Genomic DNA, 15463 nt, shown 5'->3' with positions numbered 1-15463 from the left:
GTTATGCAATGTGAAACATCCATGCTAATACTATCCTGTATTAAGAATTGCCAAGAAGAACACCTGTAGGTTATGGTGAAACAGTTTTGGTTTTTTGTCTTGTGACTTAAGTTGCTAATAAGTGCAACTGTTACATATTTGAAGATTCCCTGACAATGCCAAAAAGCTCTGCTTTGTTTTGTGGCATTTCTTCTGAAGAAAAGGGAATTACAAAGCCAAATACCTTGCCTTCATCTGGAGGTGAAGCGTTTTGATTAATGCTATATTATACTGACATTTTTTTCATAAATCAGGCAGCAGTAAGTTATGATTGAATGATGATACTCGCCTTTGTTTACAGCCTTGTACTTCCTGAAAAGTTGGAGTATATTGTCAGCAAGTATGCCGAACATTCCCATGATAAATGGTCCTTTGATAAGGTAGGAATTATTTTAACACTGGCAGCAGTCAGAAAAGGACTAGTAAATAATACCTGGGGTGAATATTGAAAGACAAACTGGACAGTTTAACTGATAGGCCTTTGTTTGGAGTACATTAATGTCTGCATATCTCTTTAGGGACTTGTGGAAGAAACCTTTTGCTCTAGAAAATGCACTGAAATTTGTCACTTCTTCAAAGTGGCCAGAATTTATTACAACAGAGGTTTGAGGGGAATGAAAAAGGGGCACTTGGTTTGAGTTGGGTTTTGTTTTCTTCTTTTTTTTTTTTTTAAGTAAGGATATATAGATCTTAGCCTAATTTTGCCTGATAATGATGTTTTTTTGGCAGGGAGTCAGCGATTCAATTTTATTGCAGCAGCTCTGATCTAAGAGTGTGCCTGGGGAGTCTAATGTCCTTTTTTTTTTTTTTTTTTTTTCCCAGAAAATGTAGTTATAGCTTTTCTTTCTTTTTAGCATTAAGAGGGCTGTTATGTATTTATTTCCTCTATAATTTTCCAAGTGGTCTGTCACTGCGTTGAGTTTCTGTTTCACTACTTCAAAATAGCTATAAGACAAGACAATATAAACGAAGTGATTTTTTTATATCTTTTTAATGGTACTGTGAAACATTTAATAAAGGCCTTTTTAGTGTTCCATCTTGCAAATAGATTTTAATGTTAATAAATATAATTTCTAGAGTTAAATTTGAGCAAAATAAAATTTGGAGTTGTTGTAGTTTTTGATATCTATGTTGGAAGTGTTTGGATATGAATAATTCATTCAACCCAAGTATGAATTTTAAACATCTTTCATTCAAAGAAAAATATGAAGATGGGGTTTAGTAATTTATTATAACAATTAATAACAAATAAATAGTAATTTTATAGAACAGGTCTATAGAAATAACAATTGTGTGGGGCTATATATGCAAATTTGTAGAGAAAGGTATACATATATATGGATATGTAAATATACACACATTAATCTCAAACCATAAATTTCAGTTAGTATTGTTTAAGGTAAAGGATTCATTGAAGTTACACTCTTTAATGCTTGATCTGTTAACATTACATTTTCTTCTCTGTGTTGCTGACTTTAGCCTCCCAGAGAGTAGAGGCACTTTTTTTTACCTTAGCCAATACCATTTTACTGCATGAATCTGTTTGAAAGGGGCCAACGTGTGTTAGACTCAGAACTGGTTGCATGAGACATACTACTCATAGATGGCATCTAATCTATCTGGGCCATGGTTTATTCCAGTGTATCCACAGGTGGATGCATGCTTTCTTAACAGAAATTTCTGTAGCACTGAGTAGCTTTTGGAGTAGATGAGCAGTTCAATATGAGAAGCTAAACTGGCCAATTTGCCATTACTCGTCTGTGTTCTCATCTTATTTCTGTATATTTATTTTTTTCAGACTAATAGTGGATGGAAATACGGTGTTTCACTGGATGAAAATATGAAGACTCACCCATTAATAAGACCTTTCAAAACTTTAACTGAAAAGGTAATAGAGGAAATTTCAGCTGCATTAATGCAAAGTAGATTGATTTGTGTACTTTTTAAAACCCGTTTCAAATACATGCTATAAAAGGAAGAGAGACAAGCTAGAACTCTTACAGTTAAGAATAGCAACATCTATGTGCTAAAGTGGTTGTTTAGTTAATCTTACACAGTGTCTTGTAGAATTTCCTTCCATTAGGCAGTCTTCATAGGCCTGGGCCAATTTGTATTCCAAGTATCAATAGCACAGGGTTTTCAGGCCTTCATGGATGAGGAATGCCTGGCAGCAACTCCTGGGTTTTAGATGAAAGTGTACTTTAACGTATCTGAAGGTAATTTTGTCTTCAAGAAAGATGGTAGAAAAATCTAAAGAAAGCGTACAAGATGCTTCAGTTGAAAATGGGGAAAAACATTTAAACTATTTTGAATGCATTTTTAATTTGAATTTCTTGACTAAGCATGAATGTCTTTGAGTTGTCAGAACAGTGAACTGAATTTGAATTCTGTTGCATATTTTTGTAATGATTCATTTCGTGACTCAAATAAATCAATTACGTTTGTCCCTCTTTACCACAATTATCCTGTTCAGAAAATGGAGATAACAAAAATCAAGAGGGATGCAAAAAGTTTAATTTCTTTAAAATCTTTGGAGAGGAGCTGAAGAATTATTGGTGTAGTTGTTATTAAAGCAGTTCAAAGAGAATTTTCTGAATTGCCTCAGATTAAGTAACTGTCATAGAAATTCTTATTTATGGTAGGAACTGCAATACTTTTATTAGGTTGATTTGAGAAGTCTTGATATGACATACTCAGGATTTTCTTTGCCACCGGTTATCAGATTTTCTATAGAACCTTTACTTTTCAAAGGAGTGTTGGAATATGGGCTGTTCCCTAATCATTTACTGATGGCTGTATTCATATGAAGAGACATATAGATCAGTAATTTTCTGTATCTGTGAATAGATATAAATATAGGAAGACTGAAAAAAGGCCTTGTGTGCTGATGCATTCAAATGCACATACTTGCCTAACTAATTTCATAGCACTTGTAGTGCCATCAATTTTTTATTATTTTGGGCTGGAGGAGTCAATTAATATGTTTCCAGATACAAACTACATTATTGCTCCAAAGCTCACTTGAGTGCGTTTAGTTTGTAACGCATATCCCATTAATAAATGCCACTAAGAATAAACCAAAAAAATTGTGCTTCAAAGGTTCTTTCTCATGTAAAAAGAACTATATCATGTCTTCAGATATAATATACAAATTTTGTTTACTTTTGTGGCATGTGACAATTTATAAAGGAGGACAGAGGATTGTTATTGAGTTTGCTAAATACATTATTTTCTTCAAAGGAAAAGGAAATCTATCGTTGGCCTGCCAGAGAATCACTGAAAACCATGTTGGCCATGGGATGGAGCCTAGAAAGGACCAAGGAAGGAGGAGACGCAATAATACATCAGCGTGAAAATGAAAAGCTGCGCAGCATATCTCAGTCTAGCCAGGTAAGGTGGAATTGCTTAAAGTTAGAAAGCAAAAGGCTTTTTTGTTAATTTACTAAGAAATTATACAAAAATATGTTAATTTTCTATTTTTTTAACAAAAAGTAACTTTTAATGTTAGAGTTCTGAGATTGGAAGTCACGTCACTATCATAAAAACTGTGCAGTAACACTAAAGAAGGGAAAACTTTTAAGATGATAAGGCTGTCAGAGGAATTTTCTCAGAAGACCTGAAGAGAGTTTTCATGTAGTCATTCAAAGAATACATGGCAGAATATTTAAAGCCTTTTATTTTATAATAAGTGAATCTAGTAATTTTCTTTTTTGGTCAAACAGAAGAGTCTGGAATGGGCTTTTGTCAGGATTATAGTTGTGACTGACAAATATGATTGCACATTTAAGACTTTTTGTTAAATCTATAGGCAAAATATAGTACCTAACATTTTGATGTTACAGAGAGTATTTCTTTCATTTGCTGTTTTTTGTAATAGCATGTTTAGACTGATGATTGATATAACTGTGTCTTGGAGGGGGAAAAACTATGACAAGTTTTGGAGGAATTTTTATTGTCCCCCTTAAGGTGAATTAAACACACATTTGTGCTTAAATATAGTGAGACTTAATGAGCAATGCATTGGGCAGACTTCTACCGCTATAACCAGCTCTGCAAGGAGTGTGCAAAGATGTGTCACAAGCTGATTCCTTATATACACTTGTGCCAGCACTGATCCTGTGAGCATCAGCATCAGGCATCTTAAATCTGTGTTGGGTTCCTTCCCAAGCACCAGTTTTGCTTACCAAAAGTGGTCCCTGAGCACTCTGTTACAAGATAGTACTTCAGCATTTCTTATCCTTTCATCAAACTTCACTCCCTCACAGGGAGTCCTTCTGTCTCTGGCATCTCTGCTTCCAGCCAGTTGAATCTGTTCTGCAGTTGGGCCTTCTTGCCCAAGAAGATGCATGATCTAGACTCGACCGAGTAGAGGATTTCAGCGTATGTTTAACTTCAGATCATGATTGAAATCATTGATTTATATGTGACTGTTCACGTGTAGTATGTGCCTAATAGGTTTGTTGCACTAGAGCTTTCAGACTTTAAAGATTTAAAGACTGCATAAATATATCACGCTCCTCCTTTTGCTTAGTCTAAATTCCATGAGACAGTAACCTATTTTAACTTTTTGTTGTGATGTCTTGTCTTTAGTACATGATTCATTCAGGCTGTTGCCACACTGTTCTGTCATGTTCTGAAGGCACATCTTGTATGCCTCATCATTGGTCTCCTCTCTTAGGCTGAAAAGCATAGTTCTTAGCAGCTTGCCATCTGTTGCGAATAGAGAGATCTAAGTACCTGCAGCAACCTTCTTATTTCCACATCAGCAGATGTATTCTGCTAATCATCCTGTGTGTCTTCAGCACGTTGCGAAACAAAAGATGAACACAGTTTCTGCAAGAAAGTTTAAAAATGTAAATGGTGTTACTCTAATCAGATCAACAACAGAGATGTTGTAGTTGAGTATTTGATTCTTTTTTCTGAAAATAAGTCTTTTCTTTTCCTGCAGGGAAATGGCTATAGTCCGGCGCCACTTGATCTCTCTAACGTGGTGCTTTCTAGGGAACTTCAGGTTTGTATTTGTGTTTTGCATATGTGGTGCTGAAAAGAATTAATAGACTTGGGTTTTTATTAATAATAACTTTAATTTTGTCAGGGTTTATGAGTGTATTTGTGGCCGTGGTTGTGATATGCTGTTGTAGAAATGTGCATGCCATACTATTTACATATTTAAAGAAGAGATTTTTACTTTTCATAACATTGGTGCTTCGTGAGTTCCTAGAAAAAGTTATCATGAAGCTCAGGAAGGGACTGTAAACAGCACGTGATATGTATCCTGTGCCTGTGCTGACTTAAAAGAATAGCTGAATGTAGAAATGACGCTTAACTGCGATGTTTCTTTACCACAAGACCGTAAAATTATGTAGAATTACAGAATTTTTAATCGTCACCTTTTAATTTTGCTGATTTTTTTTCTGATGGTGATGCAGGGAATGGTTGAGGTAATGGCAGAAAACTATCATAATATATGGGCCAAAAAGAAGAAAATGGAGTTGGAAAGCAAAGGTAAGCCAGAATCCTGTGAACCACACAAAAAAGACAAGGAAAATGAGGGAGAAGAAAGAGTCTGAAAGAAGACAGTGTAAGACAGTTAAAATTGAATAGTTCCTTTTTGTACTTGAAGCAAAATAAATCTTCCAGTAGAAAAACTTACAGTTCTTTCAACTTATTAAAGGTGGAGGTAGTCATCCTTTATTGGTACCTTATGACACATTGACAGCCAAGGAGAAATCACGGGACCGTGAAAAGGCACAAGAGCTGTTTAAATTCCTTCAAGTCAATGGTATAATCATATCTCGGTAAGTTGCACGTATTTTTGAGATCCTCGCTTACATTCAGTGCACAAACCATGATGATTGTCCTTATCTTACTGCAGTCTGTTAGTTATTAACATAATTACCATTTGGCATATCTTCTGTAAATCAGAGCCCTCGCTATTTTTTTGTTCAGAAAGACTCTTCTGAAATTGTGTAGACAGGTAACGTTTTTAATAAGTATGTGTTCGTAGTAAATACGAAATGCAATGGTAGTGTAATTAAACAACCAGATGATTCAAAACTTCTAAATTAGCAGCCAGCAGGGTCAGTAAGGATCATGGGAAAATAAATCTGAGATCTGATACTGAAAGACATCTATGTAAAAGTGCTTTTTTGATCCAGTTTTCAAGAAAAATGTTGGTTTGATTTCTGTGAAGCAGTAAGATAAAGTGGCTGTTTTGTGGGCATTTCATCCTTAACTTCTGCTCAAGCAGAAGCACAGACCGCATTAATTGTACTCGAACATGAATTTCTGTGTCTGGAAGTAAGCTGGCCTCTGGGGACTTAACACTGTCAATGAAATTAAAATAACTTACTGTGATGTTGGTAATGGTAATATATAAATTCCATTTATATGATGGAATTGTGAGTTACTATACTATAACTATCATCTTTAATAAAAGATGTGAATGTGTATGTGAAACACCTGAGCACATAGGAAACTGCAGTTTTGCTGACATTAAGCATTTTTGAAAACTAAACTGAATTCAAGAACAAATTTTTCTGTACATGCACAGAGTCAGATCTTGTTTTCATTTATTTCTGCTTTTCAAGTCTGTGTCTCTAGTGAAAGTATACACTCAGAAATTTATACAAATTGATTATTAGAATCTGCAAAAGGTAACTTTGTTGTCTTCAGCGTTTAATAACATTTCTTAAGGTATTAGAAGACAGGTCTAAATATACATTTCTGCATTACTACAGAGAAAAATTCCCTTCTGACACATATGTAAGCGCTCAGCCTGAAACCAAAATGTAGGTATGCTGCCAAACGTTATTATATCCTCCATAATTGCTTTAAAACCATTGAATAAGAAAAGCAGATGTAGTTCCTGCAGATGAATTGTCCTTTCAAACACCAATGGAATTGATCATATATTAGTTTTAATATCTCTTTGCAGCTGCATCCGTTTGGGTTAGGAAGACAATGTTTTCAATGTTAAATAATGGGACAAGTCAATTTGAAAAAGCCTGTTCAAACTCTTCGTGGGGGATGGGCAAAGATTTTGCAGTAATTGTCAGGGTGAATCAAGATTATCCTCTTCTCAGTGTTTTCTTCAGATGAATATGTGCATATTTTAAGTATATATAAAATCTTTTGAAGTACTGATTGCAATTATCACATTTCCAGAATGTCATTCTTAAAAATGTTGGGCTAATCATTAAAACATGGAAATTCTTTATAATTGGAAATGTATAGGCGGCACAGTGTGTGTACTTTACATATACCATCTGCCTCTGTTTTGATTTTTGCTTCTCTTTCTTTGTTGAGAATGCTTTTGAAGCACTTTCGGGTGTTTATGACAAACAGATAAATCTCTCAGGCCTTACTCAAGTATATGTTAAAAACAACATGGTATTTTAAACCTCTACAAGTTCTTTTGATGTCACCTTTGTTATTTAACAGAACTACCAATGTCTTTCAATATTTAGGAAAGTACGTGTAATCTCTTAGCAACCATGACTTACTATAAACACAGAGTATTTACAGTGATCTCACTGAAAATACAGATAAATACTTAGTTGCATTATCCTCTGTGAGAGTGAGGCACCAGATGCCTGTCAGCCATACATAGCTCTTTATATATACCAAATCATTTGATTACACGTGATATAGGAGGTCATAAAAGTATGTAAACTAGGACTCTTCAAATAGAATTTATATTCTTTTTTTCAAATGAAACTCTAAGATGGGAGGTTAGAGTCCTTTTATGTAAAATGGGATTGGAACATATTGTTTGGTTTGCTCGTGCAGTTCCCCCAGACTATAACGGTTCCTCTCCTCTTACTCATGTTCTCACATGGTCAAGCACACACACGTTAGTATTAAATGTTTCTGTTGTTACGATTTCTGCTGCATCAGCCTTCTCCAGAGTTACGTGTTCCCTTCGATTCACCTAATAGCTGTTTTTCAACTGTTAATCTAATGTTCCATTTATTCTCCCTAATTTACTCCTACACCAATGCTAAGGAATGATCATTTCCATTATCGCCAGCAACTTTCCTTCTTTCTTGTTCCTTTCTTGCCTTTGCCCCAGGGCCACAAACTACCAGTTCCTCACTTCTTCCCTACTTCTGACGCACGGTTCAACCCCTCTGTAGTCTCTGTATTTTCTTTAGCCAGGTTTATCTAACTGATAAAGAGAGTCTTCCTAACTACTACTGTTTGAACAGTCTGAACAGAAGCAAATGAAGTAGCCGTTATGGGTAACCAGAGGTTTCCCTTAACATTACTCAGTTACTTCCTTGCTTGGCGAGCCAGTTAGATGTCCTCGGTGTAGACCATCATCTATCAATTGAAAAATCTCAAGAATACTCAAGTTTACTCCTTTTAATGTTGGAATAAAGAGACTATGAAGAAGTTGCAAACTAAACAAATGTAGAAGAAAACCTCAAGAAAATGAAGAAGAATTAATGACTTGTAGAAACAAGTATGTTTGAAAACAGAATAAATTAAAAATCTATAGAGTTACGTGACTTCAAAAAGAAAAAAAAAAAAATCCCTGTTCATGTCCTGGATGATGAGACAGAATGCATTCTTAGCAATTTTGGTGAATGAACCCTTAGCAATAAATTGGAGAGTTTGACTGCCTTTCAGAGGAGCTTTGATGGGCTCAAGAAATGGGCTGACAGGACTCTTGTGAGGTTGAGCAAAGGTAAATGCAAAGTCCTATACCTGGGATAAGATAATGCCAGGGAAAATTGAGCCTGACAGCATCTATGCAGAAAAGCACTTTGAATTTTGCCAAGTTGAATGTGAGTCAGGAGTGTGTTCTTGTGATGATGAAGGCGAACTGCATAGTAGGCTGTATTAGCAAGTGTAGTCTGCACATTGATGGAGGTGATTTTTTTCCCCTTCCATTTTGTGATTGTATCAGGAGTACATTGTCCAGTTTTTGGTTGACTGGTGCTAAGGAAGACATTGACAAATGAGTTAATCAAGTGGAGGGCCTCCAAGATGCTTCGGGGATTGGCATGCATGTCATGCCAGGAGAGGCTCTGAGGAAAGGCTAGATTTTTTCAGTATTAAAACAGAAGGCTACAATGGGGTTTTACCACTGTCTTCAACTACTTAATGCAAGATTATAGAGATGATGAGGTCAAACACTATCTCCTCAAAAGTAACAAGTTGTTACAAGGGAAATTCAGTTAGATATATGAAAATATTTCACCCTTGCTTTTTCACAGTGAGGGTGGTCAAACATTATAGTAAGCTCTCCAGAGTCATTATGAGATTTCAGTCCTTGAAGATACCGAGTACATTATTGGACAAGGTTCTGAGCAACCTGATCTAACTTCAGATTTGGCTTTGCTTTGAGATGGGAGTTGGATCAGATGACTTTCAGAGGTTCCTTCCAACCTAAATTTTTCTGTGATCCTAAAGAATTTTAGAATTTAATTGAGGTAGGTTTCTATTTGTAGCTAAAATAAAATCTAATATATAAATTTATACAATATACAAAATATAGTGGTCATGATTTAGGTCATGAATTTATCTCAAGGAATAAATAATACATGCCTCTTTAGAAAGTATCACATACCGTTGAAATTTTTCAAATACTTTGAATAGTGTAGTAGTTTGTTACTTGCATATAGGTATTCATTTAGTAGCTTAAGTCGTTTTGACTTCAGTCTTTCATAAAATTCAAGGACAATAATGAAGTTTAATAGTGAATAATGAAATGAATTGTAGTACTTAGGCTGATTTTGCAATTGCTGACTTACTAAACATTTGGCACTTTAATCTGTCAGTAGTAGAAATTCACTGGCCAGTGCATTGCTTCGTTAGATTCAAATGTACTATTGCTTCATTTCTGCAATAAGATAGCTCTCTGAAGTTCTTATCCTAAAATCCATATATTTTGGATATTTTAATCCAAAGCTATTATACCTCTTAGAGGAACAGGAACTGAGTTCTAGCAGATTTTCCAGTTGATAAATGAGATTTGCTATGGAAGGTCATTTTCTCCTTTTTATGAAGATTTACCATAATTAAAAGATAATAAGGAATGGAATGCTTCATAGTTCTGTCATCATTCGTACTACTGTCACCATCAATGATATTTATCTTAATGCTTTCTAAAACAGGGGTCTGAATGACATGGAGTTGGATGCTTCATCCATGGAAAAGAGGTTTGCCTTTAAGTTTCTGAAGAAAATTTTGAAATATGTTGATTCTGCTCAAGAGTTTATTGCACATTTGGGTAAGCTGCATATTTCATTATGAAAATAATTAAAATTGTTGATATTTAAATATTTGGATATATATGTTTAAATTTGTAGCAAACACTATTTTTATTGCATTTAAATTCTGTCCTTTAATTTGCAGATTGGATTCTTAGACATCTGTAACTAGCTAAACCGTTGCTGCTGTTTTATTTGTATTTCAGCAAAACTAAGTTTGCAAGGCTATATCAAAGAGCTATTGTGTTATTTATTACTAGACAACTTCTTATTCGTATGTGCCTTGATTGTATCCTTGCAGAAGCCATTGTAACCAGTGGGAAAACTGAGAAATCTCCACATGACCAAGAAATAAAATTCTTTGCCAAAGTGAGTGATCCAGTATTTCAAGTAATGTACATATACATTCCATTGTACAGAATATGGAAATTTGTAATGTTAGACTGCTTTTTAGGTAACAGAAATATATCTTTCCCATTTTTTTCATGGTAAGTAGTCAATTAAATGTTGTTAACAAATATTTCAAAATATCTTCAAAAATATTTCAATATATTTGCTGGGTTCAAATATTTCAAAATATTTCAATATATCTGCTTCTACATGAGAAGGAACATAGAAATTAAAAGGCAGCTTAATTATTACATGAAATTAAATACTCTTCCTGAACATATAAATTATTTCTGAAAATTTTTGCCTCGATATATCACTGAAGTGCATAGTATCATTTAATTAACAGGAAGAAGTATTCCTGTGCATAGTAATGTTGTATACATTTGTGTATCTAATAAGAAGAATGTTGTCGATAATCAGATTTGAAGTAAGGAACATCTAGGATTTAATTTAGAATCTTATTTAAAAAAAAAAAGCCCTCTCCCTTTATATCTGTATTGGACAGTTATGTAAATAGTGGAGAGGAAGGGTCCTCTGAGTTGAGTGATACTTATCACTGTTGAATGTGAGAGAGTAAGCCAGCAATATTAGATCCAAAATAGATCTGTATAACTCTGTTTATTATTTACATAGCTTTTAAGTAAAATTATAAGGCTTAAGGTTTTAATTTATATGATTTTGTGTCTGAAATGAGAAAATACAACTGTTACAGAACTTCTAAAATTCTTTGAATGAACTTTGACCAATCAGAGCATTGTTGCTACATTTACCATTGTGCTCTGTGAAAAATACGTTTTGTATCTGTATTTCTTAGGTTCTTTTACCATTAGTTGATCAGTACTTTACAAATCACTGCCTCTACTTCCTGTCTTCTCCAACAAAAACACTCAGTAGCAGTGGATATGCATCAAATAAGGAAAAAGAAATGGTAGCAAGGTAAGTAGAAAATTAAGATATACACAGGAGGGTTCTATATAGATAACTGAAGGTCTCTTCTTAAGTTAAAAAGAAAGATAGTTCAAAAGCTCAGTTTCCTGAGACAGAAAATTAATATTTTATTCTGTATCAGAATGGCAGTGAGTGAATAGAATTCCTCATTTTAGTATTCTAATATAATATATAATTAAAGAATTAAGTATATACACTAATTATATATATTACAATATATAATTGTGGATGATAACATAAAAAACATTAATAAATGATTCTGTGAGCCACGGAACTAATAAAACTTAATTTCTGATAGGTTTGTGTTTCATTGTTGATGGCAGTTACTGGTTGAAGCTTATCCCACTGTTGGGTCATTTAAATGGTCTCACATTTAAATTTTCAGATAGCAAAACAATGTGAAAATACCATGATGCATCTTTTTAGGGGTAATTATGGATTCTTCCCTCTCTACAAAATTATTTACGCCCCTGCACAAAAACTGATGGAATTTAATAATTTTTAGATGTCCGTACTGTTTCAGATTTGGTTGGAATCTGCTATTTGATTCAAAGTTATTCTAGAAAACTCAACTAAAAAGAGACAGTTGCCTTTTAATTTATAATGTGTTGCCTTTACAAAAATATGGTTTTCATTTTTTGCAATTAACATTTAAAAATAAATATTTGGTTTGTTTTTAACTATGACTGTCACCTAATGTTTTTGTTGCCAAATTTTCTTCTCCCCCTTATAGAGGTGTTGCCAGTTATTTCCTTTGGGAAATTTTGTAGGATAGTCTTTCAGTTTGTATTTTGTTCTCATGCTTTCTTACTTTAACTGTCAGTTTCTCAAATTTCTTTTGCTTTCCTTCACTATGTTGTCTAGAGTTGACTGATTTTTCCAACAGTAGATATAAAATTTGAAAGTAAAGGTTATTTACCCGTTGTTACATAAGATCAGGCCTAGCACTGAGCTTCGTAGATTCCACTCTTCAGTTTATCTTCCAACATATTTTTGCATTTCTCTAAATTATTATTACCCCTTTGTTTCCATCTTCTAGGCGGGTGGTAGTCCTTCTATAGCAGTTGTCCATAAGAGTGTTAAGTCCCTAAGATTCTGCTTTACTGAGCTTTCAAATATATTATTTACAAATGTAGCTGAGGAAGTCAGCTCAGATTAAGGAGGATGGACGTTTCGTTTCGTTTCATTTCGTTTCGTTTCGTTTCATTTCATTTCAATTTCATGCTTCCTCTCTGAATACTGCTATTACTTCCCTAAAGTCAGTCAGGTCAGCTTAATAAAGCCAGAGAGATGCTTACTAGGGTTCTACAAAATGCCTTTACATGCACATGAAGGAAGTTAGATGTTTAGCCTGCGTATCTGTTATTACAAATTCAGAAATATCTTATAATTCTTGTCCATTCTTCATTGAGGAGAGTAACTGTCAGTTATCTTCATCTTATAGTATTTCCTTACTATTGTGAAGATAACAATGACAATACGTTATTAGTAAGAGAACATACAAATGCCTAAGGTATATTTGCTTCATTTTGTTACGTCATCATTTCATTTGTAAGGTATAGCACAGATGGTAAGCAAGTCTGCCTAGCTGACTTTGTTTTTAGAAGTTAAAATAGCCCCTTTAATCTTCAGAGAGTTGGTGATTTTTCCTTTCTCTTAATTATCCTATTATTTTGACAGATGGGTTTGATATGCAAGTTTCTGACATACTTGCCAGAAGCTCCTCTAGCCTGTATATATTTCGTGATTCATCTTATCAGCAGCAGTGGCTAAACAGAGATTTATTTATTTGCAAAGGATATCTTATCAAATTGTGATTTGTAATGTTCATTCCCTGCAGAGTGCCAAGTGAAACAATAAAATGTTACTAGTTTTTCTTGTTCTTACAAAAAGAAAATCTTACTCAAAAATAATAGCCATATAGAGTGACTCAACCATATAATAAGCAATTGTTGGAAACCACTGTAATCAAAAGAAAGTTTCACATTTCAAGTCATCTCTGAAGTAGTGAAGCTTAGAAAATGAGAGAATTCAGAAGCTTCAAAAAGTTATTCTGCTTGATGCAGTTATTTGACTGACTGTTATCATCGTGTATGATTCAAAATATGCTTTCCAGGAACTACGTTGTGTTTTCTCTTTCATATTCCTGCTACTCTTTACCTCATTTTCTAAATATATCTTTAATCTTTGTGTTGTATTGTCTTGCTCTTTCTGTTCTTTTCTACTTTAGCCTGTTCTGCAAACTAGCTGCTCTTGTTAGACATAGGATCTCACTTTTTGGTAAGTTGTTAAGAAAGACCTTGATAAAGTTAAAAATATAAAGGATGTATAACCATTGCTTGAATCTTACCTGAAGCTTTTCAGAAGCTATAGGCAAAATTTTGTAAAGTGATGCATAAACTTCCAGTACAATTAGTGAGTGCATTGAACACGGGTCTGAAGCTAACAATTGATAGAATATGTAAAATGTGGGAACAGAAAAAATACGAGCTTATAGGATTTTTGGACTCCTTTAAAAAAATCTTATGCCTTTGCAGTTACTTTTAGCTTTTCAAAAGTCATCTTATGCTAATTCTTTTGATTTCTATCATCCAACTGTTGAATCCAATAGATTAATATCTCAATAGGCTAGGGGGATGTGGGAAAAAATAACATGCCTTTTTCAAAGGTATCGGTAAGAAAAGGATAAAAAAATGTAGGTACTATGAGATACAAAGTTCAGAATGTTGCAGAGTCAAGTGATGAAAATGAGCCATAAGAAGACACTAGGTATTCTTTTTAGTTCTCATATGGAAATAGACTTAAGAAATTGAATGTTAGCTCTAGAACCAGACCTAACTCTCCCTCCAGTGACCTAAAGTGGAAGACTTAAGTCACGTCTTGTTTAACCTGTGCGTCTCCAGTAATGACATTTTGGATCACTAGATTATCCTACATTTTTTATACTGTTGTGCTCTCATAGCATCTCTTTCTACCCAGGTAGTGATTCTGCTACAATGGTGAACTGCCTGCACATCTTAGCTCAGTCTCTTGACACACGGTGAGTCTGCAATATCTGTACCAACTGCAAACTACGTAGGTGTTGCAGAGCGTTTTTTCAGGAGCAGTTGGATTGTTTCTGTATTTTTTATTCATTATGTGTAATTGATGATATTAGCAGTATCAATAATTCAGATAATGACCTCCATATTGGCAGATTTTATCTAAAATGTTTTTCTGTTCAATGCCTGTCATTAAACATTGAAAACTTTTTTAGCCCTTTCCAAAGGCATTTAAAGACTTTATTGGGAGAGATAAATGATACAAATTGTGTAACTGCAAGTATTGGTATCTGTAGATGTTGAGACAATTTAGTACATATTGGAAAATTTGGCATTAGAAGCATGCAGAATGTATTAATATATGGGGATAGTTACATTTGCTAAATTCTACTGTTTATCATTGAAATGCTTATGTAGATTAAAACACAGGCCAGGATAGTTTTGTGATTTTAGCTGTTTTCTGGCCTGGTTATGTTATACAGCAGCCTGACAGTGAACTTATTGTGAATAATACTGAAAAACTTCATTAAGGAGATGGAGAAAAGTGCAAAAATAGGAAGGAATGTGACTGTGATGCTGGTATTGCAGTTGCATTTTCTAGAGTTAGGGTGCTTTGAAGATAGGTAAGCATGTATCCTGACTTGCATACCTAGTTACTGTGGCTCCCATAAACATTTAGGGATTAAGAGTTATTTTTCTTGAACATATTCTACAGAGGACCTTTCTCACCACCTATGACATTTGCTAAGAATGCATTATCTTATTTGAAAGCAGATCACAAAAACTGGAAAGACAAGGCTGTGGAAGCAAGTTCTTTGTTGTTAT

General features: G+C 34.1%; 1 protein-coding gene across 7 annotated transcripts in view; it reads left to right on the top strand.

Moving 5' to 3' along the window:
• RYR3 (ryanodine receptor 3) overlaps positions 1 to 15463 on the top strand; it is a 237272-nt gene that overhangs the window by 161332 nt on the left and 60477 nt on the right. For all 7 annotated transcript variants that reach the window (XM_074584986.1, XM_074584985.1, XM_074584984.1 and 4 more), the window contains exons 52-62: positions 341 to 419; positions 1838 to 1927; positions 3280 to 3429; positions 4988 to 5050; positions 5469 to 5544; positions 5714 to 5837; positions 10164 to 10279; positions 10561 to 10628; positions 11464 to 11585; positions 13828 to 13877; positions 14577 to 14637. In XM_074584986.1, coding sequence (XP_074441087.1) covers positions 341 to 419; positions 1838 to 1927; positions 3280 to 3429; positions 4988 to 5050; positions 5469 to 5544; positions 5714 to 5837; positions 10164 to 10279; positions 10561 to 10628; positions 11464 to 11585; positions 13828 to 13877; positions 14577 to 14637 — 999 coding nt within the window. The remainder of the gene's footprint in view (positions 1 to 340; positions 420 to 1837; positions 1928 to 3279; positions 3430 to 4987; positions 5051 to 5468; positions 5545 to 5713; positions 5838 to 10163; positions 10280 to 10560; positions 10629 to 11463; positions 11586 to 13827; positions 13878 to 14576; positions 14638 to 15463) is intronic.

The sequence above is a fragment of the Larus michahellis genome, chromosome 4, assembly GCF_964199755.1.
Source record: "Larus michahellis chromosome 4, bLarMic1.1, whole genome shotgun sequence".
NCBI classification, from domain to species: domain Eukaryota; kingdom Metazoa; phylum Chordata; class Aves; order Charadriiformes; family Laridae; genus Larus; species Larus michahellis.
This window is presented reverse-complemented; position numbering and strand designations above follow the sequence as displayed.